Raw genomic sequence first — 27,987 nt, 5'->3', positions numbered from 1 at the left:
AATACTCACAATTTAGTTATCTCTCTTGCAAGTGTAAATTAAGTTGAAACTCCCTTGTAAGAACTGGCGTCACAAAGACGGACCAACACAATTTGGCATCTTAAATAAGAAAGAGGATATGGGCCCCTGTGGGTATAAAGATGGGTCCAGCAGCACGCTTACTCTGAGCGTCAATCTACTATTTATCTGCTGGTTGGGTTAGGTGATTGGCCTCCTGAGGTTCCATGAGGACACCCACCTCGTATTCGTCTTTCCTAGGAATTGAGGAACTGGCCCTGGCCTGATACGCTGGAGTTGAGAGGCACAGAAGGGGGTAAAAATTGTACCTGGATGTGTCCTTTGTCTTAAGTGTACAAATAGTCTTAGAGCTCTTTAAAGATTAAGCTGTCACTTGGTACCATTATTTCTATTTTCTATCTTTATTTTCTTTGTAACCATTTTTAAGATCTATATTTGCTAGTAGTTAAGAAATAGAGCAATAGCCATTGTAACCATATGAAGCTTGTTTAATAAACCTGTAACTGTTTAAGCTTTAACCTGACTCCTTCAGTTGCTGTAACAGAACCAAGCACAATTTAAAAGAACTTCAGCCGGTCATAAGGGACAGATACAGGCAGAGCTAGGCATTTGGATCGTGTCGCTTCCAGAGGACAGATCCGTAGAGGCATCTCTCAGTCTTCCCTAGGCTGCCCACTGTGAAGGGATCCTGTATCCTAGCAGTTAAAATCTGAGATGTAATAAGCTCTTCCTATAAACCCCGGAGCGTCTGTCAGCCTGTTGGCTGCCCTCCATGAAGGGATCCCGATCCTAGAGGACAAAGACACAGACGTTAAACTCCTTGGGGCCTTGTGTCCCAGCAGTTGAAGACTCAGGTGTAACACACACACACACACACACACACACACACACACACACACCCTGACCATCGGCTGACACTGCTGCATAGGATGAGGAGCAGCCTTTGTTTGCAGGGAGCTTGGACCCATCCCCACTGACGGGCTGCTGCTGTGAAGCAGCCTCTGCCCATGGTGGGTCCAGGCTCGCCACGGACAGAGGCTGGTCTGCAGGACGCGGAACAGTCTCTGCCTCAGCGAGCTCGGACCCACCGCAGGCAGAGGCTGCTTTGTGGCAGCCTCCCCTGTGCCCATCTCCCATGTTGCTGCCTCTGATACAGACAGCAGAGGCAGGGGGCAGGCAGCAAGGTGGAGCCGGTATGGGGATGGGACGGGACGGGCTTTAAGCCAGTTCCCTCCAGCACTGGGTCCTGTTTTGTCCCTCTCTTGCTGCCTTGGGAGGGGGAGGAAGGAAATACGAGTAGTCAAGAAGATTAATTGATAAGTCTAGGCTTATTGGTTAATCATATACTCAACTACTTGTTTAGATCTCTAATGAAAACACTTGTAGCTATTTATTATTTTTCTTCTTATTCACTTTGAAGGAAAGTAATCAAAGTAATCTCTGGTGATCTCAAAACATATTATATTTCTACTCCAATGCTTTGTAAAGAATTGCAAAAAAATCCATGCTGAACTATTTTTTCAGAAGGATATTAAATTCATATAATAATTTTTTAAACTTTATTATTCCATGTCAGAAGGCCAATATTGTAGATTAGCATGGCCTCAAATGAATACAATGCTGTATGCCTCTTTAAATTCTCTTAAGTTACAATATCATAGTAATTAAAAATTGGGCTTCCAGAACTCTAGCCCAGACTCAAGTCAAAGGTTTACAAAAAAGCTGTTATCACTTCATCATAGTAATCAATTACTGAAATTAGATCTGCAGAGGTTGTATTAGAATTATAAGAAAATAATGAAATAGCTTGGTCCAAATAGAGGGCTCTTTAGTAACTGGCTTAAGTTTCCATTTTTGTTTTATTTCAAGCAAAGTTTTAAAATTTAATTCTTACGGTTCATGTGAATTCCAGGAGTCCTATGAGCAAATGATGAATTTACTTAAATCTGTCTAAAACCATGAATTAATAACATAAGCAAAAGTAAAATGTGACAGTGATTTTAGGCCTTCAGAAAATGCTAGAACACCGTTTCTGTGATACTTATGCATATAGTAAATATGCTGCATTTTTCCAATTACTGAATTTCTCAGCTCTTAAATTAGCATCTATGCTGTCCCAGCTACATTTTCTACTCTTCAAACCCTTTTTTCTGACAAGTCTGAGAAAACCACCCTGCTCTTTGAGGCCTATTTTGCACTAGAGCAGAAGATTGAAGTAAGATACACAACTCCAGCTATGTAAATGATGCAGCTGGGATCGATGTATCGTACATCATGTTTCCAAACCATCCACACAACAGGAAGCCGACAAGAGCAAACACTCCCATCGACTTGGCTTCCCTTACTCCTCACGAGGAGCAGGACAACCAGCGCCTTTGGTGCTCTCTGAGTTCGACTGAGTGGGAAGATCGTCTTAAGCAACAACGATCTTCCACATTCTGTAGTCATGCCCTGAGTTCCTCTCATCTTTCCTCAGAGCTGCCTGTCAGCATGCCCATCTGCAATTTTAGATTGTAGGTCAGACTGTGTAATGTTCAGTTGGTAATGTTCAGTTACTAATCGGAGCTGTAGAAGTGGCCTCATTTCTTCTTCCCAGCTCTGTAGCAGATGTGAACAACAGATTGTGGCAGAGCACAATACTGAGAGGAGACATGGAGAGAAAGGATGCTAGAGGAAGAGGAAAGGAGGGGTAGAGGAAGAGAGAAGGAAGAAAGTATTGCATAGTAATGAACTAGGAAAATGGAGGTCCCTTTTCATTTCTCTCCTCCCCCAAAACCGTTATACACACCATCACTACCAAACAAAACTTTATCTGCACCCGGCAAGCCAGTGGTCAACAATCTTGTTTTGTAAGTTCAAAAATCTAGTCATTATAAAAAAGCAGTAAGCAAAAGACAATAAAAAACAGGTTAAAATAAAAAGAAAAGTCTCTGACTCCAACATTGGTGAAGCTTAGCCGCATCGTTATTAGGATGCTTTTTGGTGATGCACACCAAAAAATGTACAATTCTAGACTTTCCCCCATATGCTGGGAAAACAAAGGATCCTTGATAAATGACACAAAGCATCAGAGGGGGTGTATTTTAGGAGATACGAAGTCTGCAAAAGCCAAATTAATTTCTTGAAAGCTTATCTACAAAACTCTTGCCATCTTTACAAGCAACTTAAATCTATCTCAGCTACCATCATTCATCAATGTCCCAATTCACTCAGTTCTATGATTAATGGATAGTATACTAGACACACTTCCATGTATTCTAATGTCCTTAAATATATAAATTGACCATCCACCTGAAATCTGTCCAATGTGAAGATGAATAAAAATTTAGACGCAATAATGAAAGTTGTGGAATGAAAGGCTGCTGTGTTAATGATGCTCTAATACCAGGGAAGTAGAAATCCAAATTTCACCGAAAATGTTTGGGTACTGGGTGTTCCATAAAGACAAGGAACTTTCCAGTGTAACCACGTATTTATTCAGTAATGAGTTATTAAATTAGCTTTTTTTGTTTAAATAGCTTGTTTCTAAAAACACTCCAGTCTAACACCATATTTGCTATATTAATTTTTTTGCAGTCCTCTAGGTGCCAGACTAGTAAATGATAATATCCCACACAGATCTGTTTTTTCTTTCTCCTGCTAAAGTTAGATTTTTATAATATTCAGATACACAAACTGTGATAAAGAAAAAGTATAGACTTGACATTTGTTATACTTTTTTTAAAAAGGCATAAAAATAATTGTTATTCCCTACTTTTGGACTTAAAGTGAATCATTGTATACACTACAACTGTCCCTTTATACTACTTGTCATATGCACCAAAATAATGAAGAGAAAAATGTTAATTGGAGGCATGGTAGGGAAATATTTTGACATCTGTATAAGTGATAGGACATTTTGGGACATTGTTATCAGAGACCTCTTTGTATCCTTTTTTCTTCCATTTTTGAACATTTTTCAATTACTGTCTTCCAATTCTTGTAACAAATTTTGAAGGTTTACTATCAATATTTTTCATTGTCAATGGCTCAAAAAGTGCATCTAACTAATCTATCTGGCAAAAAGATAAAAATACGAAAGAAAAAAATACAGCCAACTCAAGGAACTGAGTGGCAAGCACATGGTTTCTTATAATGTTTGAACAGTTGGTATCATAAGAGAGCATGTGTGCAGTTCAAATGATCAAAGCTTTCAAGAGAGTTTTGGTATGTGGCTTGTGTAGGCACATATAAAAGTTGGAGCTTTCAGACAATACTCAAAAGAATAATTACTGGTTTGGTTATTTCACCCTGTTTTAAAATTGATTTTTGTTTGAAGCACAGACATCTGCATTCTAGCTTTTATTGCCTTCCTGAATCTTTTTTCTTCACTTCCTGCATTTTAAATAGGTTGACAACTCTAAAATTATCTTTAATTAAGCAGCTGTGTACAATTATGTCTTAAAAGTCAGAACAAATTGTTTCTCTGAAAAGTAACTTACTTTCTTAACATTTTCAGTTAGCACTGAATATATGATCTGTAATAAAAGGACTACAATTGTCTTAGTACAACCTTAATACCCCATACCAATAAGAATAATACCAGTTGTTTCTTTTGGCTCCTGCAGTTAATGTTTTCCTTGATTTCTGGGTCTTCTCTGATTATGGTGTTTAATGGCCTTGTCCTTCATTTATTTTCTTAAGAGCTGTACTGATGTTGCAATTATAGCATCAAGAAACACACATTATATTTGAAAGAATAATGATACTTATACCACACACTGAAACACAGAGTCAAAGAATACACATTAACACATTCAGGATGAATGTGTCCAAGAAGAAAACCCACTAACGAAAGCTCTAACACCTTTCTTTACCAACAGAAACTCCCCACAATTATATACATTGAATAAAAAAATTCCAATTACCTAGCCTGACAGCTGAAAATTTAATTCAGATTTCTCCTATCAAAATGTTCCAGGGAAAAGATCTAGACAATATAATATAGATGTTTTCTGGGTAGCATGTTAACAAAAATTAGTGTTAAAGAGACATATATACAACTTAATATACTCCTGTATCTTCTTTAACATCAACAGTGAAACCTTCATCGCACACGTCAATGGGATTTTTGCCATCAATGTTGAGATGAGGCCAGTATTTCACCCAAAATACACAAAATATTTGCAGAACTTCCTGCCCCGCCAGTATCAATGTTTACTGACTTCTTAAAATGCCAAACTATTATTCAATATATTAAAATCTATTGGAGTCTTTGATTTATTACTGTTCATATCAAACTGAATACACACTGTGTATGTATAAGCCCTGATAAAGACAAACACTTAAACATATTCTTAAAACTCCAGGGGCTAGCCAAGTTAGTCTGTACAGGATAAACTTAAAAAAAACAACAACCAAAAAACCAAATAGTCTGGTAGCACTTTAAAGATTAACAAAACATGTAGCTGGTACCACATGCTTAAATTATTTGGTTAATAAAGATGTCTTTTCTTAATCAGAACCAGGAAGTGGAAGTATTTCAAATGTAACGTTTGGACTTCTGAACTACAAATAGAAAAAATACTAAATGATTTTAAATAATTAGAACCAGTACTTCTGATGGTAGTACTTCTGATGGATCAGATCATGAATTCACATAGCAAAAGATTTACAATATCATTCTAGGATAGGAGACTTAAAAACAAAGCAGTGGGACAAACTGACAGGTCATATTGATAAAGGGTAAATTGAGAGAGTGGGACAAACCTATAGTACAGATTAGAAACTTTCAGAGAATGGAGCTATTTTATTATGATTGTGTAGTACCTAGACCAATAGGATCATGATCTCAGACTGGTTCTGTAGACACTACAGTAAAACATATTCCTCCCCTCAAACGGATAGAAAGCATCATCAAATAACACCATCTGTAATATTATACTGAGAGTTGACATAGATGCTAATAATTTATATATACACTGCAGCACTAAAATAATAGGGTAAAGCAACACACTGAAAGATGACACTCAGGAAAGATTCCATTTATATACATTCTAGGTGTTCTTTTATTTGCAGAATAACAAAATTTACAGAAGCATTTCGTGTACCCAATATGATATTACCCTTAGAAAAATATTTTATGCATTCCTCCTACAAAGAATCAACTGATCAGAGATGCAGTAAGTAGGAGTTTTAACCTGACCTATGAAATCAGCTTGGATTTTGTCTGCAGCAAAACAACATTTTCAATTTTTTTCTTGAAACAACCAGTTGAACATCAGAACAGGATAGATGTAAATGATAAAAATGTGAAGCAGTATCAAAAACATCTTTTCCAAGAAGGTAGACTATCCAGAAGACTCCCTGTGTGTGCACGCGCATGCACACATATATCTTTGCATGAATTTTAAAGAGGACTAAGAAGAGCTCTACTGAGGAATACTGCTACGTAGCTTGCTGTGCTTGATACTGTGGAGAAGATGTGCACTTCTACTCTATAGTGCCTATCATATGAGGATATCAGAAAAGTTTTAAAACATTTAGCCATGATAATCAGATTATGTGTAACTGATGTGCCTCACATATCTGAGCCTATGTGGCAAGTTATACACATGGGCTACGTCTACACTAGCCCCATAAAACGGAATAGTCATGCAAAGCAGGTAAGTCAGAACAGGGAAATCCGCGGGGGAAATCCGCGGGGGATTTAAATAAACATGTCCGCCGCTTTTTTTACCGGCTTGGGGAAAAGCCGGAAAACAAGCGTCTAGACTGGCGCGATCCTCCGGAATAAAGCCTTTTTCCGGAGGATCTCTTATTCCTGTCTTTTAGAGTTCCAAGACAACATTTATCCACATCACAGAATCAACTGCATTTAATATCACAAGAAATCTCTAATCCAGGGGTGGGGAACCTATCCAGCCTCTGATGCTCAGGTCCCTCCCCAGCATTGGGGAGCCCAGTCTGGTGCCCCAGCCTCTCAAATTGCCTTGCTGGGAGCTGGAGTGCACAAAATCTATGAGGCTGGGTCCCCCTAGGCCAGGGTTTCCCAACCTATGGGTCAGGATCAAAATATGGATCGCCATTACATTTCAAAAGGGTTGCCAAGTGTCTCCCCAGGTAGCTCTGCCCTACCTCCTCCCCCTGTTTTTGAATTGGCTTGGGTCACCAAGTCTTTTAGAATTGTCAAAATGGGTCCCCATCTGGAAAAGGTTGGGAATTGCTGCCCTAGGCTCTGGTGTGCTAGCGGAATGTGGGGAGTCTCTCTCCTTCTCAGTCGGGGGCCACAGTAAGGGTTTTTCCCCCCACTTCTCACTTGTGTGCAGCCCCCAACTATTTTTCTGTGGGACAGTGGCCCCCAACCCAAAAAAAGATTCCCCACACCTGCTATAATGAATAGAAACACAAGACTAGATCGCTAAGGCTAGTCTATATGGCAATGATCTATCAGAGAATCTTTTTCCGATACTTTTTTCAGAACAGGCTTTTCTGAAATTTGGCCCATCTACACTGGGTCAAATTTCAGAAAAGCCTCCTCTTTTGGAAGAGCCCTTCTTCCTCATGGGAGGAGGAAGACAGGGCTTCCGAAAAAGCATGTCTGTTCTTCTGGGAAAAAAAAAAAAAAAAAAGCAGAAGAGCAGACATGTTCCCTGGACGCGGCAGAGTTTTTCCAGGATACTATCCTGAAAAAACCCAATAGTGTAGACATAGCCTTGGAAACTACAGTTGAGACCAGGGCTGGCCTTAGGGAAAATGGCGCCCTGAGAAAACTTGCATTTTGGTGCTCCTGCCCTCCCTACCCTGAGTATGGCCCCCTCTTTCCCTTGGAAGCTGCCCAGCACCTTGCTCCCCTGAGTGCAGGGCTATTGTTTCTTCCCCTTGCAAAGGGAGTTGTCACAGTCTTTCTTGGCCAAGTCCTTCCTTTAAGAGCTACAGGGGGAATGGATTATATTAGATTAAATATTTCCCCCAAGATATGACACACAAAAGGCAGGCTGCTGTTTTTGAATGGCATCAGATTGTGAAATGAAACAGTGGGTAAAAAAACCTGAGCAGGTCACTCGTCCTTCAGTGGGTTCTTCCTTCAAAGTCTGAGTTGCTACACAGAAGCTCCCTTGTCCCTTATGCCTGGTGTTTGGCCTGAAGCTCATGGTGAGCTCCATGCTATCATATTGGGGCTGCATCTTGCCTGAGCCCATGGCCCTCCTGCAGTCCTGACTCACCAGGAGTGCCATTTCAGATTGTGGTGGGACTGAGAAAGGCAACTTTAACTGTGACACCAGAGGATACTTAGGCACCTGATCTCTCAAGGTTTTTTTTTTGGTAAGTAACTTAGAAATTAGATGATTTCACAGTACATACAAATCCTGAAATATTTCCATCAGTAATAATACATTATTTCCAGATAGGGAAAGTAAGAAAAATGCTGCTTGAGCACTAGTTAGAATTAAAATTCAGTGATATAAACTTCTGAATTGGGCTTGTTACAAATAGACAAGTGAATGAATAGTCAAATCAACAAATCATGTCTGGTGTTAGGATATTAATTTTGTATATTTTGACATGTGATATAGTGGTTTTCTCTGTTTTATTGTAGTCATGTTGGTGCCTGGATGAGAGCCACAAGATGAGTGAAGTAATATATTTAATTGGACCAAATATGGTTGGTGCAGGGCTGGTCTTTCCATGAGGCGAACTGAGGTGGCCACCTCAGGTGCCAGACTGTGTGTTTGTGTGTGTGGTGGGGGGAGGCACCACTGGGACCCAGAGTGTAGAAAATTGTGTCTGCTGCTGGTGCATATGCGCATATGGGGGGCGTCATTTGAAGTCCCCGCCTCAGGTGCCAAAATGTTGTGGGCCAGCCGTGGGTTGGTGATAGAGATAACCTTTAGAACTCCTCAGAGTTCCTACTTACACTAGGAACCTGATTCACTTGCAGAGCATGAAGAAGGTTTGCAGGTTAAGATGGGAGCAAAGAAAATTTTCTTATTCTTAATCTTGATGCAACAACAACACTGTGCCCAACATCTTTGACAAGGCCCTCTGACCTGAGGAATTTTAGCATTCTGATGAGTACAACTTGTAGTGAAAACAAACAAAACCTCAGGTTGTGAACAGTGATCAAGAGTTGAATGAAATGTACGTATTTTAGCCAGCCAGCCAGATACCATCCCCTATGACTCATTTCTCTCTTCTATTAGTATGGGACACATGGAAAGACTGATTTCAGAAACATTAACTTACCTCCTCTGCACCCACCCACCTGCTCCACATTATATACACCCAGATAGAAAGGTTGCTCCAAATCCCAACTAGCCAAAACACAGAGAGAAGCTACACACACGCACACACGCATGCACACACACACGCACACGCGCGCGCACACTCACTCACTCTCTCCTTCAATCTCCACCAAACTCAGCTGTCCATCCCGAGCCTCTTCCAGCACAGCCTGCCCCACCCACTCCCCACAGGGTTTCTACAGGGAGTGCCTCTCCCCATCCCCAACTCGGGCAGCCACCCTGCTGCTGCTCCCGCCAGAGCAGAGGATTTACCTGAGATGAGTGCTTTTGTCCTCTCTGACTCTGGCTGAGCTGGCTCCTGTGTTTCTCCTCCTCCTTAGCTGGCTGGCCCTAGGTAAGGTCACGTGAAACTATTCATGTGCCCTCATCAGCACATTGCCCTGGGCAGCCGCCCTGGTCGCGCAGGTCTAGGGCCGGCAGTGGTTGAGACTAATGGTGCATTGTCAGGGCAGGTATATGTGGAAGAAGGCTAGAAGTACAATTTAGGCTAGGGCCACTGCCACATCAGTCAAAGAGCAATTTCAAAACAGGAAAACAATATGGTTAATTTTCTTAGGCCTGGTCTATGCTTGAAAGTTTTACTAGCATAGCTATGTCAGTTAGAGTTGGGATATCTTTATTGACATTGATATACTGGTGAAAAACTTAATGTAGATGCAATTTGGGGATCGTTCATACTAATATATCTGTATTCACACTGGAGGGTTTTGCTGGTATGCCAGTGTAATAATACATATCAGGAAAACTTTCCTAGTGAGAGAAGGCCTTACTGCTCTCCCCTCTTCTTAACTTTTAGTTCTTTTCTTCAATCTCTAATGACATTTGTAAAATTTTACTAGAATAGCAAAACACAGACAAAAGCAGAGAGGCAAGCTCTGCTATAAACAACTCACTATACATTATGCCCACTTCACATTGTGGAAAAATAATTCTAATATAAAATAAGTGAGGGCAAGGCAGGTGACAAGCAGAACGTACAGCATGTATCGCAGTTGCCTTATATATTCTTCATTACTCAGAATGAAAGACTTACTAAACCATCTACTCTGCTCTCCAGGGAAAGGAATGTGCACAAAAACTGAAATATGGCACAACCATCAACATGCTTAATTGAAGGTACTTCCAATTCTTGGTGAAGAGGGGTGTATCTGAAAGCCTTCTCCCACCTTCACTAGTAAATTGAGTCTTTTTCACACCTACTTGCTCCCGTTATCTCTAGAGACACAATGTGCTCACTGTTTTTTTCTCTTTCATGCTTTCCTTCCCTTTTCCCCCACATTCTCTTCCATTTGTTTGTTCCTACAACACTAAGATCATGTGTGTTTCTTCCCCAAGCTCATTCTGGCACTTCTCTTAATCAAAAGAAAGCTACAAAACCTGCCACTTCTTAATTTTTATACTAAAAATTAAATTACAAAATGTGAGAAGTTAATTATTATTGATTCCTTTAAAACAATATAATTTTCTTTTCTTTTGTCCTTTTGTTCCAACAATCATAACATTGAGATAAATTACAGACTAGAACTCTACAAGACTTCTGTTTAATTATTTGATTTGCATAGATTCTAGTTCCTTGAGATTTGCAGGTTCTTGTGAAACGCTGAAAAGCAAACTAAGATGTTACACTCTCTTTCTTGCTTAAAATTCTCTGTAAGCAGGTTGGCTTAAAATGCTTGACTCAATTTTGGGCTTGAGCAAGAGCAACAGAGAGAGATAAGAGAATGGTGCTGCACGCAGTGGGAAACTTGTTGTCTAGTGCAGATCATAGGTGTTTTGGGGAATAAATTTAGAGAGGTAAATGTGCAAGCACAATCATCCCTCTCTCTTCAACAGACACTTGATAGTGGAACAAAATAAAATACAGGACTATGTAGCACTTTAAAGACTAACACGATGGTTTATTAGGTAATGAGCTTTCATGGGCCAGACCCACTTCCTCAGCTCACGGATACATTTCTATCACTATTCTACTGATAGTGGAGTGAGAAGATTTTGGGACACAGTAATTGTTGGGGATTTTCAATACTAGGCATACTAGGTTACTTTAACACTGAAATTTGAATGCCACAAAGCTAATTTTTGACCCTACTTATCCTTGCTCAGTGAAGTATCTCTCTATTAAAAGATCCAACCAAGTCTACCTGCTTAAGTAATGAATTGTTTGTAATAGCACAAGACATTTCCTGCCTCTCAAAAGAAAGAAGTTACCTTTGTTGGCACTTTTTTTTTTATTCATAGAAGACAGGAATTGCAATACCACGTCAATCTAATCCAGCATCCCAACCCTAACTGTGATCAGCACTAGAAGCTTCAGAAAAGGTTTCAAGAAAGCATATAGCTGTAGAATAATCAGTTGCCAATGCAAGTCTCATTCCATGTACTAATATAGTTAGAGACTGGTTTAAGTGCTGAAGCCTGAGGTTTTATATCCGTCCCCTCAAAATTTCTAAGTATTAACTATGTCATCTCTGGATAGTCTTGTTATCCATATAAATGTCCAATACCAATTTCAACTCTACCAAATTCTTAGCCGAATGACATCCATTTGCAATGATTTCCACAGCTGAATTATGCAATGTGAAAGCAATGCTTCCTTTATCAGTTTTGAATTTGCTCTCAACCAATTACACAGGGAGATCAGAAATTCTTGATCTACAGGCAGTCCCCGGGTTACATGGATCCGACTTACATCAGATCCCTACTTACAAACGGGGTGAGGCAACCCTGCACTAGTTGCTTCCCCCCAGCAGACCAGGGAGATGGGAAGCTAGCGCCCCCCCTCCAGCAGACCAGGGAGACGCGGAGCGGCTTTTCTCAGCAGACACCTCAGCTTGAGAATAAAGGACTGAGGGAAGTGAGGTGTGGGAGAATAAAACTGAGCTCTGGAGAAATGTTTGGCTAGAGTTTCCCCTACAATATGTACCAGTTCCGACTTACATACAAATTCAACTTAAGAACAAACCTACAGTCCCTATCTTGTACATAACCCGGGGACTGCCTGTACTTTAATTCCTTCCATTTAAATATTTTTATTACAATCCTTATTCAACTCCACACTAATGTAAACAATCCCATTCTTTACAATTTCTCTTGATACAAAAGTTTTCCAATATGCCTAGAAATTGTCGTCACCTTCCTCTAACTCCCCCCGCATCTAGAAATCCAAGAGATGAAATTGCTAAGTAAATTTCCTCTCGTATCAAAGGATTTTTTTTTATCATGGATGAATTTCAGGTGTGACACCAACTTCTCAGAAGTATTAAAAAGACTATTTTATATGCATCTTTAAATTAAGACTTTTTAGTACAGAATATTCTCTCTTCCTCACAGGCTATATTATTTACATTCTTACTTAACTCTCAACTGCAAGTCCTCTGGTTTTGTGCAAACACGCATGTATCAGAAGAGACATTTTTATTTGTAAATGTATTTTTACATAATGAGGACAAATATTAATTTAACAGGAATTCTAATGATAGCATTTGTCACATAAAAAGTTATATGTAGGCCTGCAGGGGTTAAATTTGTATTCCTCTAGGCCAGCCATGAGCCCCGCTGGCAAAAGTACTAGGTGTTTATCAGACGGCCTTCATCAGCCACAACTCCCTATGCTTGCTAGCTGAGAGTCGAGTATGGGATAAATAACATGACCTCGGCTCTCAGCCCCGTGGGAACATTGACAGTGGCATTGGGCCAACTCGTGCACACTTGGTAAACAGCTAAAGTATAAGATCACGGGGAATCCCACCCCTCTTGGGAGTCACACCAGGGACCTAGACCTTGAAGGGTGCCTCGGGTCCTCCAGCTGGAGCCACATCCACTGCGGCCTGGTGCGAGGTGATTGGAATGGGACTCCCCGCAGAACTGAAGGGGTGTAAGCATTTCCAAGTGCCTGTTACTCTTTCATGCATTGCTCTGCCTATGCTTATTGCAGTAGCTGTGTAACCATCTGGCAGTATTAAGCATGTAATAGTAGTGATGTAATGAGATTAATAAAAGCAACTATCCCTCTATCCCTAATCGACTCTGTCTTGAAGCAAATCCACAATCCTGTTGGGCCATAGCCCTGTGAGTTGACAGGATTACAAATACATGAACAATTGGGAACTTGATCAGCCCCTATTAATGTAATTCTTGAATACCCTATAATCATGGAAGTCATGGATTCCATGACTTCTCCAGCGACCAAGTGTGGTTGATCCCAAGGATGCCCAAGCAGCTAGCTCCGAAGTCAACTGCCAGCCGTACCAGCCACTGCTGGAGTGGCCCCGCAGCCAGTCACGCAGACCTCTCCTTGGGCAGCTCTGGGTTGCTGGCTCTAGAAACCGGCAGAGCAATTTAGTCAGAGGTATTTCTAGTAGAGGACATGGACAGGCCACGGGCCCAAATTTTTTGATCATTGCACGTGACCTGTCCGTGATTTTACTAGAAATTCCCATGACTAAATTGCAGCCTCACCTATAGCCCTTACGTTAATCTACTGGTGCTCAAAGCAGGAAGCAGTTTTTACATGGTGTGATTGGAGTGGACGAGAAAAGGGGATGTAAAAGAGAGAAGCAGGCAGTTGCTGCTGGGATCTGGAGCAGAAAGGACCACATGCCTTGCTGACTAAGGGAACTTCAGCACAGTGGACAGCAAGTTGGAGCAGGACCCATGTAAGTGGGAAACCAACCCCCTCTCTCTATGTGCCTTGTTTTTTTAAAGCTATCAAGAAGCAAAATTAAAATATTTTTAGTAACTCCTGGGATGACTAAATTCCTATCAAATTAATGTTTTAAAAATAATCAACTACTACACATTAACCAAAATATTTACCTTCTTAAAGTATGATTTTATAAAACAATTTGATTAACATTGCTCTCCCTTCTCTTACACTAAAAGCAGTAGTAGATACATGCCTTGTTTCCAACAACAGTTTCTAAGTAATGTTCTGCAACAGACTGACTTATTTGCCTGAAAACACCAACATCCAAACTTACACACTGTAATATTTGTACTTCATCTGGAGGAAAGAAGTCATAAACTACATAAGCAGAGTTTGCAGTGACTCACCATTTGCACTTGGAGACTCATGGAAGCTGCTAATATCTATCCAGCATTTGCTATGGCTTATTGAGAGGCGGTATGTACATAATCTATGAAGTGATATTTTAAGAGGAAGAAACTCAATCCATGTTGTGCTGTGTATTCTGGACCAGTCTTTTGCTTAGAAGCAATACAGATGCAGTGTCAGGTGTTACAGGCCCTTTATCTCTAGAATGGTTCAATACCAATTAAACCACTGCTATCCCACACAAAATATGTAACATTTGAGATTAAGTTTTTAAAATTTTATTTGCTTAATATTTTATTTAAATTTTGTAAGACAGAATGCTCACATGCAGAAAGGTCTGTCAGGTATACATTGGCTGTGTTTAGACTGCATCCACTTTGCGGAAAAGGGATGCAGATTAGCCACAGCGCAATTGCAAATGAAGCGGGGATTTAAATCTTCCCTGCTTCATTTGCATAAACATGGCTGCTGCTTTTTTCTGGCTCGGGGCTTTGCAGGAGAAAAGCGCCAGTCTAGACGAGGATCTTTCGGAAAATAAAGCCTTTTCCGAAAGAACCCTTATTCCTGATTTCCGCAAAAGGTGTGCAGTCTAGACACAGCCATTATGTTTTTGAGAGGTTTTCACTTTACTCATGTCTTGTCTTTCCGCATAAAAGGCCTATTTGAAGAGAGTAGAAGAGACAGTACAGCACTACTGAGCCCTAATCCAGAGCTAGACCTCAGTGGGAACTATGGAAGAAAGAGGAAGCAAAATTTTAAATTTAGAGCACCATTTCCTTTTAAGGAGAAGGTCTATTCTTGACTGTCTGCAACAAGGTCTAATGCTGGCATGGCACACCATTATCTATGGTTCAGCCTTTATATATTGATGCCTGAGCATAATATAGGATCATACAGTGGATATGGATAGCATAACAATAATACAGTACTGTAGTTTGTAGTATGCACAGATAAAAATTAAGGTAAGTAACACGGAAGGAAGAAAAATATATAGCCTTATTGATCTGTAGCACATAAGACACTTGAATAGAACTCCCAAACTGAATGATTTTGTATGGACTCAAAATCTTAAAATATGTGCAGTGAAATTTCAAAAACACGGCATTGACATTTTGAAAATATGTTCAGAAAATGTTTAAAGAACCTAAGCTGCATTTTCTATTATAATCACTGACTTTTAAAAAGGCACTCTATGAAAAACAAGCAGGACCACCCAATGTCAAATTAGGTTAACTGCTACATTAAAAGGGATAATTCAATTAAAATTCTTCTTATTACATATAGTTAGGAGTCTAATTGATAGGTGTTCCTCCTTAACAGCTTAACTTTTCTGATCTATAGGAAGTAAAATATTTCTCTTCAGTACTGTAGGTTTCCATAAATATAAATTTTTAAAATGCTTAAGTTTAATAATTTTCCATATTTTACTATTTTGTTTTATTCACCTTTTTTAAAAGAAAAAGGCTTCTGTCTTGTGCAGTAAAATGGGATTAACAGAAAAAGCAATGATTGGCAAGACAGGAGTGGAAGCCTGTGAATTTCCTACTTGTTTCAAAGGGAGACTTTTCAGTACTTTAAATTAATGGAATGTTTGACCATTTAGTGAGGAACTCTGCCACATTATTAACTGAGTCTTTAAAAAAACAGCAACTTGATATGAAATCCTGATTAAAGAATGTCATCTACTTTATTATACATACATTTGTGGGCTGAGGCCCCTTTGACAGATGGCATGGGATATTACTTGGCTTCCAAAAAGAGATGAAATGACAGAATGCTACAATAGGGAATATAAGATTGTTCATTAACAGTTCTTTTAAAATAGGTTTTGGCCTCTGTGTGCACTGCTGATACTGAAATGTTGGCATTGCACAATGATTTACTACTGACTCATACTAAGGAAACCATTAAACTAATTAATATTTCTCTTTATATGCAAAATACCTTTTTAGGACTAAAAAGGATGAAAAAGGCATGTACAAGCAATAATACAATGAAGTCTGATATTTAAAACAATAAAACCGTAGCATCTTACAAACCATTTTTCAACTAATACATTTATTCTCAATTTCTGTTGGAGCTGCAAAGTAAAATGCTTAGTATGCAATAATGACTATTACATTTAATTATAAATTCTGTATTACAGACTCATTCAATAATCATTTTTCAGGGGAAACAATTGGATGGCAAAATTCTGTTCTGGGTAGCAACTTCAAAGAAAAAAAAATTGCCTCAGGAGATAGACTGGAGACTGAACGGACTTCAGTAAATTGCAAATATAAATTGCTTTGGTTGCTAAGGGTCTCTATCCATTAAAGAAGCATTTTATATGTTAAGTTAAATATGCAGGACTTCACGGATTCATGCAGAAAACTTGGATTAAAAGCAACTCATTTACATTTAGGCAGGTGTTAAGATTTTCACAGAACAATTAATGGTGGTAAGAATTCTTTTTGATCGCTGAAAAACTAACCTATTCTGGGGAAACTAGCATTTTACTAAAAATATGTTCATCACTGTCTCATACAATGAGTATGGTGATTTTATAATCTTCTGCAACACACTAATGAAATATTTTTAAAGCAAAATTTAAACTAACCTTCTTTAGACTAACAAAGTAAATTCAGAAACCTGGGGCTGGCACATGCCTGTGAAATGGTTTCACCTGAATGGCTCAATATTCTGCTAATAGGTCTGGCAGGCTTTTTTGCTACCAAGTTAAATAGATACTCTCTGGAGGAAGCAGAGCCACACAACAAGTACTGTATGAGAACAGGTCATTGGATATTAAGATCCAGTGATGGCCCAAATTTTCAGAGTTCCCATGCAGCTGTGTATTCTGCAGATGAGTAAAGATTAGGGCTGTGAACTGTACCTGTGTGAATGGGTAACTGATGAGTCTGGACTCGTCTGTTAATCTTCAAAGTTACAAGCAGCATCACCCCTGTCTCTGAATGCTGCTGCTTCTGTATCGGAGGCAGCAGTGCAGGGAAGGAGGGGCAGGTGAGAGCTTTTGAGCCAGCTCCCCACATGCTCCTGACTCTCTATGTGTATCTGATACAAAGGCAGCAGCATAGGGTATGGGGTGGGGCAGCATGTGGCTTTTAAGCTGGCTCCCTGTGCATACTGACTCCCACTTGCACCCTCTCCCCAGCTGCCTCTATATCAGGGGCAGGTGACTCTCTGGGAGCTGGTGCTCAGGAGGAGCTGGCTTGAAAGGTGGTTTCTGCCCCCCAATCTCTGCTGCCTCTGATACAGAGACAGTGGGGAGGGGGCATGCAGCTCTCCCTGTGTACCAGCTCCTGGAGAGCCTCCTCCTCCCATGTCAGCCTGTAACCACTGAAAATCTCACCAAGGGGATGCTTTACGATGGTATCACAAAAACTATTGAGCCTTCAGTAGGCTGTGCTGATTTTCTTTTAACTTAGCTGTGTCAGGCTGTGTTAAGTGAGAGATTCACTCCCAATTGTGGGCCAAGGAGATACTGGTCTAAGGCCTGTGCTAAAACACAGTATGAAGGCTGCAAAAAGCAACGTTGGTCTGGAGTGTCTGTGTTGCAGTTTCTCGGCACAAAGTCTGGTCTTAGTAGTCCTGAAATACATGGAGTATCAGGCTAGTGGCATTGAGAAGCCAAATGAGCCTGAAGTATCTCTCCTTTCTAGTGTGTGGAGTTAAGGTTCAGCAAACGGAACACAAGACTCCTAAGTAGGTCATGACCTGCAGTCAGAAGCACTGTATGTTGGCATTGATCTATGGTATGACTGCTGGACAGGAGTACTAACTCTTCAAGCCCTTGCAGGGCTGAGTGTTCAGTATGGTCTAGGTCTCAGGGCCAAAGGATCATAGACTTTAAAGTCAGAAGGAGCCATCACAAAAATTTAGTCTGGCCTCCTGTACAATTGCAGGTCACAGAGCCTCACCCACCCACTCTTATAATATACCTTTCAATGTTGTGTCATCCACAAATTTTATTAGTGCACATTCACTTTTTGTGCCAAAGTCAGTTTATTAAAAAAAAAAAAAAAAAAAAAAAGATTCTGGAGAAAATCCACTAGTAACTTCCTTCGAGCATCACAATTCACCTTCCAGTATTTTGGAATGGGGGATGACTGACTACACTAAACTATCAGACACTATAATATTTACAAGAAATCATTAAGCTAGAGAAAAGAGAAGTTCCAGCATAAGGACACGGAGGAGAATTCAGTTCTGTTATGCAGCTGCAGCAAAGGAACTGAGGTATTTGGAAGGGGTGCTTCCTTACACAGCCTATGTCTACACTATGGGGGTTTTCTGGGATACCAGAGGTATCCTGGAAAAACTCTGCCGTGTCCAGGGAATGTGTCTGCTTTTCCGGAAGCCCTGTATCCCTCCTCCCATGAGGAAGAAGGGGTCTTCTGAAAGAGGATGCTTTTCTGAAATTTGGCCCAGTGTAGACAGGCTAAATTTCGGAAATGCCTCTTTTGAAAAAATTATCGGAAAAAGGTTTCCAAATTGCAAAGCGCAATTTGCATACCTTTTTCTGATAGATCAGGGTAATGAAGACATAGCCCTAGTCTAGGGTGATGACATCATCCTCAAGTGAGATTTCTTGTACACAACAATGAAGACAAGTTTTCAAGAGCTTCTTAGTATTAGGGATTCTATAAGTAGGAAAACACAGAGACCTTCAAAGAACAGCCTATGATTAATTATATTGCAATACAGAAGAAATATGGTTACTAAGCTGTAAAAATGTCCATGAGAAATTAAAAATGTATTTTTCCATAGATTTCAGATTCATTTTTATATTAATTGAAAATAAAATAGCCTAATTCAGAAAAAAATGCCTTTCCTATAAGTCTGTTTCCATTGGAGATTGGGTGTCAATGCCTTTTCAACAGTCTCAGGGGATCTGCAGTAAGGAAATGGTAATACCTTTCCTTGGCAGGAAAAATATGCTGTTGTATTTTAATTAAATTCACCTACTGATTTGCAATACACAGTAACAAATGCTATATTACACTACAGCATATTACACTATGGCATTAAGGAAAAATTCATTCCTGCTTATTATATGAAAATACTGCATGAAAATAAGTCTTCACAACATTTTAGTTGCTCTATGCTTTTAAAATGTATTTATTAATTACTCGTAAGTTTATATAATGGAAAAGCATCAGCACAATTTAAGGCCTTATCCTCTAAACTTATTCTTCCCCACTGTTTAGATCTATCTCCTCCCTTGCATTATGTCAGAAGTGAGACCATAAACTCTTCCTAAGAAGGATCTTTCCTTTTAGTTTGTTTTGTAATGTACAGCATGATTTTGGGCAGTGTAATAGTAATAATAATTCTGCTCAATTGTATTAACGAACATTCAATGGAAGGATTTTGTGAAAAGGGGTAAAACAATGTACTGATTGAACCTCTCTAGTCCAGCATTCTCTGTTCTAGCAACATCTGTGGGTCCGGCATGATTTTAGTTGGCTGGATGTCTGCTGATCAGGGGTATGGCCATATTTCCTGTGGTTCCATAAAGATTGTTTACAGCTATCAATCCTGGCGCTTACTGTATTGTACTGGTATTTATTTCTAATTCACCCTAAATGTCTTTTAAGAACCTAGTAAGGCGTGGAAGTGTTGGTAATGCTGCTAGGCAACACTGACCTCCTGTGGTTTGGCAAATTCTCAGGTTTGGCACTTGTCAGGTCCTGAGGGTGCCGGACTGTGGAGGTTCAACCTGTACTTTTCTCTAATGTTCCCAGAAATGGCTAAACCATTTTTTCTTGAAAAAAATCAACCTGAAGAAGACATGGAATTTTCCAGGCATGGAAAATTTATATACAAAAGCTTTAAATATGGCAAAGTTATCTGCACTTGAATAATGGGAATGGAATGACATTTTTTCCCCCTGGTGAAACGCTTTCGGACAAAAAAAATTGGGTTTACCAAAAATAGTAAGGAAATCAATGCCCAATTCACTGAACTGATTCAGTAAAATAAATACACTTACGAATAAAAAAAAATTGCAGTGTTCTGACATTTTTTAAAATGAAACACTTTATTTAATGTGAAATGACTTCTCATTATGAAATTTACTTCATTTTATTTTCAATAAAAAGCAAATCTCAAAAAAGTTCAAATGTTTCACTTCTGGTAAACTAAAACATTTGGTTTAATCAAATATTTTTCCCCACACTTTTAATAAGGACAGAAAACAGAATTGTTCACATAGCTCCACTTAAAACAAGGTTTAAAACACATACACCTGTAATTATTATAATGAATACTCTTTGAAACTACTATTGGTGGACATAACTTTTGAATATGGTAGATAACAAAATGGATGGATTTTTAAAAATTTGAAGTACTTGCAAATACTAGTATTCTACTGGCCTTTACAGCAGGCTGACATAGGACTAAATATAGTCTTACCTGAGACATTCAATAACATGCATTTTTAAAATTCCTTTTAACATAGATTAGATTTCATGACTCTCTCAATAATCTGAGTTTATGGAGCTTTTAAAATGTGTATTGTAGGGATTTTTGAAAGTATTACAGGGACTTTGAGATGCTTTTTTCTTCTCTAGTACTACGATAATACAGAGAACTAAACAATTGAGTGTGAGAGATACTACAGATATTTTAGAAAGTGATGACAGCAGATGTATTTGGAAAGTAGTTTGGGAAGGAAAGATTTTTGTATCACCTATCCAAAGTGCTTGAAGAGATGGATGGTGAGATGATAATGCAAACTAACAATTGTCTGTGCATGCAGCATCTAGGGTCTCTTTCTGACTGTATACTTGAAACTACTTTATGGTGTAAAGAGCTACTGATTTGTATGAAATTGATTCTTGCTTCCTGTTTCTTTCTAATCTTTTTGTTGTGTGATCAAACATACAATAATTAGGTAAAATTATGTGCTTTATATATTAAAACTTATTATTAAAACCTGAAGTACATATATGCAAGAAGTAAATATGTACTAAGTACAACAATTGAATTAGAACGTAAGAGACTGGGCATAATGTCTTCTGGAGTACTATGTGCCAGCTCAGACATCTTCAGCAGGTGCAGACTACTAAAATCCAGTGAACTGGGCTCTTGTTAATACTACATAGTCATGCTGCTATGGCTGTGTGGGTCATATTGAGACAGCATCCTTGTAACAAAGAACTGGAAATACTGAGCAGAGAATTGCACGACAACCATAATAAAATGTATTTACAGTCTTTGACATTAAAAGAAATGCCTGAACACCTTCTTGAGGGTGACACAAGTGCCTAAGGGGCAGGGACACACCAACAGAAAAAGGCTTTGTCAGTTTGCTATTAGCAGTGTCAAAATAAAAAGGGAGGAGAAGATTCAAACTACAGATCTAAGGAGAACCAGAAGGGATATTTGCCAGACCAAATCTAGTTTATCTTCCAGTATTCGAAGATGAAGACAGGAAAGGGAACTGCTAGTTGTTTAAGGAAGTAATCAGTGAAGTGGGCTCAAAGGCTTTCAGAGAAGCTTTAGTTGATATGAACTGAAATCTACCAGTATTGAATAGTGCTGTTGTTTCCTCTGGAGCACAATATGGATGAAATATCCAAATGAACAAATAAATATAAGCAACTTGCCAATACAAGTGATGGAGTCTTAAGAATATGGGAAGATATTTTGTTATAGCACCACACTCCACACAGACAACATAGGTAGAGCTGATAAAGAACAAGGAAAATTGTTGAGATGGCTTGAACGTACAGAACAAGGACAAAGCCATAAAACCTCAGCACCATCAGAAACAAATGACAGAAAGAAACTAGACTGCTGAACTTCAAAGACTGGAAAAGGAGCTGAGGTTTCCACAAGTCATAATGGAGAGTGAACACAAATTTACACCGTGATCAGGTGCTCACTGAGAATCATGCAGGTGATGGAAGCTACAGTATGAGCAATTCATCAGACTTACAAAGTGCAAGTTCAAGAAAAGCTTGTAGGTATTCAAAAATAAATTTATACCCTAAGAGTTTCCCAGTTCCAACCTCACACAGAGTTATTTTTCCAATTGTAAAACAAAAAATAATTGTATTGCATTTATTTCAGGGCCGACTTTAATTAAGCTTGGAACATACTCAACTACTGTCAATATAACAGATACCTTTGAATCAATTGCTTCTTCAAAGGTACAAGATTTCTTGGTGATTGAGAATGCTGGATCAAAAAGCCCCTTTACTGCTCTTAACTTCTCTGTGCATGTATACATTTTGAGCCACAATCTGGCCCTATGCCACTATGTAGTTTACATTTTTCATGCAAAATTTAAACCTTTAAAAGGGAAAATGTTTAATAATTATAAATAACTATTCATTTTTATGAAGAAGAATAAGATGATCTAAGATTAAAACAATTTCTAAACAATGTAATTCTAAAAATTGCATGAACTGATATTTGGATACATGCTTTGAAAATATTTTTATTTTTGGCTTCATAAATACTATACCTTCCAGAAGTATTTCTCAGTATGGCAAGTGCATCTGGGTAACCATCCATATTATAATCTCCAATATGAAGAGTAATTGGAATAGAAAGTTCATCTGAGGATTGATTGTTTTTATATGGTACAAAACCCCAGAGTGTGTCCTTATTTCTAAAGTCTTGCAACACTGGTATCCACTGAAAAAAATAAAAAAATAACTGTAGTTAGAAGTGTGTTTTGCATGTTAAAGTATTGATGCTATTAAACAGATCATCATTTTCACATCTACTACTGTTCTGATGTCCTATAGCTCTTTTCATCACGGAATTCAAAACCCTTTGAACATTCCTGTGAGGGATGGCATTAATATATAAGGATAACTTAATCTGCCTCTGGAGTGGAAAAGACTAGCTGTTTGGGCCTGAGTCCGCTTCTGCGAGACGTTAAGACCATTCTCAATTCCTTCACTGGAGTCAAAAGGAATTGAGGACAGTCAGTATCTTTGACTAAGGATTAAAGGCACACAGCAACCTAACATACTAATATTTAGGCTACAAAATGAGGATTATTATTGTTGCATTTACTAGAACCAGTTGAGGGACTGTAAATTCTCTGGGACAGGGTATATGACTTAAGTTATGTTCCTTAGAATGCTGTTTAAATTTATGACACTACATAAACCTTTACAATAATTATATGAAGTATAATTCCATTATCTGATATGAAGCCAAGTTATCATGGTTAACAACCATACTTTAGTGAAAAATTCCATGGAAACTTTAATGTTCATTAATCATTTTACACTTCATTTAAAAGACAGCACCCCCAGCAGAACATAATAGTATCACCCTAATGGAGCTTTAGCATCATGACCTACAGCATATAGGTATTTCTTAAATATCTCTAATCCTGGCTTTCCTAATCTGGTGAGTCCTGAGGAGATAAATACACAAAAGAACAGTATGGTTGCAAGTCATAAATTATATTGTTGCTCTTAAAATATAGGTCTGGAACCATTACAACATCCAGGAAACTCAATGGCCCTGACCTTGTCTATTAAAAATTTCTGTGGTGTTGGGGAATCGCAGGTACTGTAGTGCCTGTAGAGTGTAATTGATTCAACATCACTTCATTCTTGCAGCACATTCTGTAGAAGTTGCGTGGAAATGTAGCTGAGAGAAGCAAGTGTAACAGGAGTTCTGTTGCATGCCAATTATCCCTGGATGCTGGAATGGTCCCTTGGGACTGCCATCAGACACACCTTCTCGGCAGTTCTAAGGTAATTCATATTTGCAACAGAACCAAATGAGTTTTAAGACTGAGAGAAAGCATAAAAGGGACAGATGTTTTTGTCTTGCCACCAGCAAAACTCAATACGGCCCAAGGAATAGACCTTAGATTTTGTTGTTTTGTTATTGTTTCTGAATAGAAAATGTATACACATACCATTTACTAAAACTGCACTATTATGAAGATATATAACATAATTTATGACTGCCTAAATAAAAGAGTGAAAAAAAATGGAAATCAATAAGTAGATTCCTCAGTTTTTGTTTTTCAAAAAACTGTTTAGCCTCCATATGCCCATTTGTTTTGATAAATATTTCTTTGGTTATTATAAGCAGCAAGACTTTTTTGAAACATCTAGGACAATAACTCTGAAAATGAGAAATAGACTGTCAGTTTTATGGGAATTATATGTGTACACCAAATAAGTAACAGTATCTATACGCAGAACACCTCACTGAAAAGAAACATAAAAAACAACCAATAGTCTTGTAGCACCTTAAAGACTAACAAAAATACAGATGGTATCATGAGCTTTCGGGGGTACAACCCACTTCTTCAGATGAATGGAGTTATTAAAAGTAGTTTCTCAATACAGTAAAATCTGTGTTACCCAGCACACTCAGGGATTAGGACGTTCCAGTTATCTAAAAATCACGGTTATCTGAGAGTCTCTTTTTGGAGCTGTGACCCCCGCGCTACAGGGGTTGCCAGGTGCCCAGCCCAGCTCCTGGCTGGCTGGATCATAGCGGCGTGCTGCCAAGCTGAGCCCAGCCTCGTGCTGGCCAGATCAAATTGCTGGACCATGCCAAGAACCTTGGAAATTTGCCGGTTTCTAAAGTTTTCCAGATAGTTAAGTGCTGGATAGCACAGGTTTTACTGTAAATAGGGGCTTGGAGAGGGTGAGGTGGGGAGAAAGGAAAAAAAAGGGAAAGACCTCAAAAAAGAATGAGTATGCCTTAAAAACAAAACACAAAATCAATGAAGCAGATAATAAAAAAGACTTAGTTCTTCAATTCTTTTGTTAATTTCCACCATATGGCATCATTGGTACTACATTGTCCTAAAACAATTACACATTCAAACATTTTACATGCTTTAATTTATTCTATTTATTTTTTCATGGAAAATGAATCTATAGGCAGGTCAGGCTGGTCGTTGTCTGGACAAAGTAATTTTGCACAGATTGCACTTATAGGAAATTTCAAGAAATTAAATAAAAGAATTCTATTACATAAATGAATATGCTTGCAAAAGGGAAGTAAAAACTGTTTCAATTTCTAGGATTTCAACTTTAAACATTATTTGTTTAATTGAATAATTAACACACATAGTAAATTTAAATCAGAAACTTGTAAACTGTCCATTACACTTTCCGTAACTAATCTGAATTATTTTGCAATTTGTAACATGAAAAATTTGTAGGGCTGTCAAGTGATTAAAACGTTAATCCTGCCCCTCTGAAACGCTGTGGCGGCGTTTCAAAGGGGCAGCACTGCGGGAGCCCAGGATTAGCTGGAGTCCCCAGCTGACCCTGGACTCTGTGAAATGCTGCCCCTTTGAAGCACCACCCCGGTGCCTCAAAGGGGCAGCACATTAGGAGCCGGGGATCAGCTGGAGTGCCCATGATCCCTGGCTCCGTGTTGCGCTGCCTCTTTGAAGCACCGCCATGGAGCAGCGCTGCATGGAGCCTAGGGTCAGCTGGAGACTCCAGCTGATCCCTGGCTCCTAATGCCCTGCCCCTCTGAAGTGCCAGAGCGGCGCTTCGAAGGGGTAGTGCAGCATTAATGCCTGTGATTAACGTGTTAAAAAAATTAACGCGTTAATCCTTTCTTGAGTTAATCGCAGGCGTTAACGCATATCAATTGACAGCCCTAAAATTTTTCTTTGCACTAAAATGAGAGTTGAATAGGCAACTTGATTTTAATTTTGTTAGCAAATATTTTTTATGAACTCTAATCATAATAGTCATGATTTGTTTCCGATAAACAAAAATAATTATTTAAACCTTTCACCCAGCATATTCTGGTGTAAAAAGTGGTGCATGCAGCTAATTTAAGTGGAAGGGTTGTTTATGCAAAATTTGGCATCTGTAGGAAATTGTGAAATATTTGTTTATTTTGCATAAACTAAGCCACAAACTCTTCAAAATAGAAGAATTTTAAATAAAATTTAAAAATAAATACTGTATATCTATCTACCTATACACACACACACACACACACACACACACACACACACACACACACATATTTAAAAGGGGTAAACAGGACAGTGGTTTATTCCAAGAAAGAAAACGGGTTTCCTTATAAGGGATGTTCTGTTTTCCTATATATGAGCAACTGTAAATGACAAAATGTGTATGCTCTGAAAAAACAGGAAGATTTATTTTGGAGACTGTTTTTCTAGAGCAAACTATGTTCCTAGGCTAAGAGATGCTGACTGAAAATCATGTTCTTATCAGTGTCATCCTTACTATTGGCTACCTAGGCAAGCAACATCCGGAGACAGAAGAACCCAAATGGATTTACAAGAAATTTCAGTTTAACAAATGTGCATTTTCCAATCTGCTCTACTTCAACACCTGAATCTCATTTTCAAACGTGACTTAGCATCCAATAAATAAATAAATAAATAAAAGCCATTGTCCAGGTGTGTAAATGATGCAAAACATTGTTGAAAATTTAGCCTCAAATATTTTGCTGCTTGTGATAAATGACATCCTTTAAAAACAGATTATTTAACCAGGATACCTCAAATATTTCTCTCTTTTCCATATGATCTATGCCAATGAATAGTTTACAGTAAAACAATTCATGTATTTAATGAGTACAAGAGATTAAATACTCACTTAATGAATTTACCCTGAATTTTCCAATTTTCCAACTCAAAACTGGCATCTAAAAAGCACCAAGGCAACTACACTGCTTAGTTCAAGCATCATTTTGGATTGGTGGTATGATACTGGTAAACCAGTGCTACTTCAGGCCAAGACTATAGGCAAGGGGTCTCAAACTTAAAGCCCATGGGCAATGCTCAGCCGGAACAATTGTGCAATCCATCCTGGGAGTCTCAACCAGGAAGGGGAAGGGAGAAAGGGAAGTCTATTGCTGATCCCCCAAGCCTCATCCCCTCATGGCAACTGTCCAGTTCTCTCCCCACTATGGCACCCATTCCCCGGGGACACAGTCTCAGGAATTACTGGAGGGGGTGGTGTGGCCGCATTCGTTCCTTCTCTCTCTGGAACTTCTGGTGGACAGGGTGCCATGGGGGACAGAGAGCATAGCGGTGATAAGAAGGAGACCACTTGGTTGGGGGACGTGAACTAACAGCTCCCTCCCCCTGGCACTCCTGGTCCAGATTTCATAACTGCTCTGGCCAGGAATGGCTCATGGGCTGCGAGTTTGAGGCCTCTGCTATAGCTATCAGCTAACAACTGACTAACTCATAGAGGGAAACCAAACTAGGTCACTGTATGTTAGTTTTGTTCAAAAAAGGTATTAGTCTTATAAGAATGTGGTTAATATTTTGATTATTAAATTTTATAATGTACTGCATGCACTTATCTCACTTGTAATGTCTGTATTCCATGCTATTAGGAAATATTTAAGTTTTGCTTTCAAGGTTAGAAAATGGTTTCGCTGATGTTGTGAACCCAGGCACAAGAATCATTTCCCTTTTCCCACTATCCATCTAAGAGGACTATCATAAATTAAGTTGGACATTATAAGAGAATAAGGGGGCTGCCCCCCTGCCTGCTACACTCGCCAAACCCCATCTTGGATAGGGAGGGCCTACGGCCGAGGCCACGCTCTCTTTCGCCTCCCCTCCACTGCTGGGGAGGGCTGGGCCGAAGCCATAGTAGCCCTGGCCCTCCCCTGGTAAGGGGAGGG

General features: G+C 39.1%; 1 protein-coding gene across 2 annotated transcripts in view; it reads right to left on the bottom strand.

Moving 5' to 3' along the window:
• The window catches only part of ITFG1 (integrin alpha FG-GAP repeat containing 1), a 214,019-nt gene that overhangs the window by 83,390 nt on the left and 102,642 nt on the right, over window positions 1-27,987 (bottom strand). For both annotated transcript variants that reach the window (XM_075940203.2, XM_006121184.5), the window contains exon 10: window positions 22,832-23,004. In XM_075940203.2, the coding sequence (XP_075796318.2) occupies window positions 22,832-23,004 (173 nt within the window). The remainder of the gene's footprint in view (window positions 1-22,831; window positions 23,005-27,987) is intronic.

Source organism: Pelodiscus sinensis, chromosome 12 (genome assembly GCF_052426305.1).
Source record: "Pelodiscus sinensis isolate ZL-2025 chromosome 12, ASM5242630v1, whole genome shotgun sequence".
In the NCBI taxonomy this organism is placed as follows: Eukaryota; Metazoa; Chordata; order Testudines; family Trionychidae; genus Pelodiscus; species Pelodiscus sinensis.
This window is presented reverse-complemented; position numbering and strand designations above follow the sequence as displayed.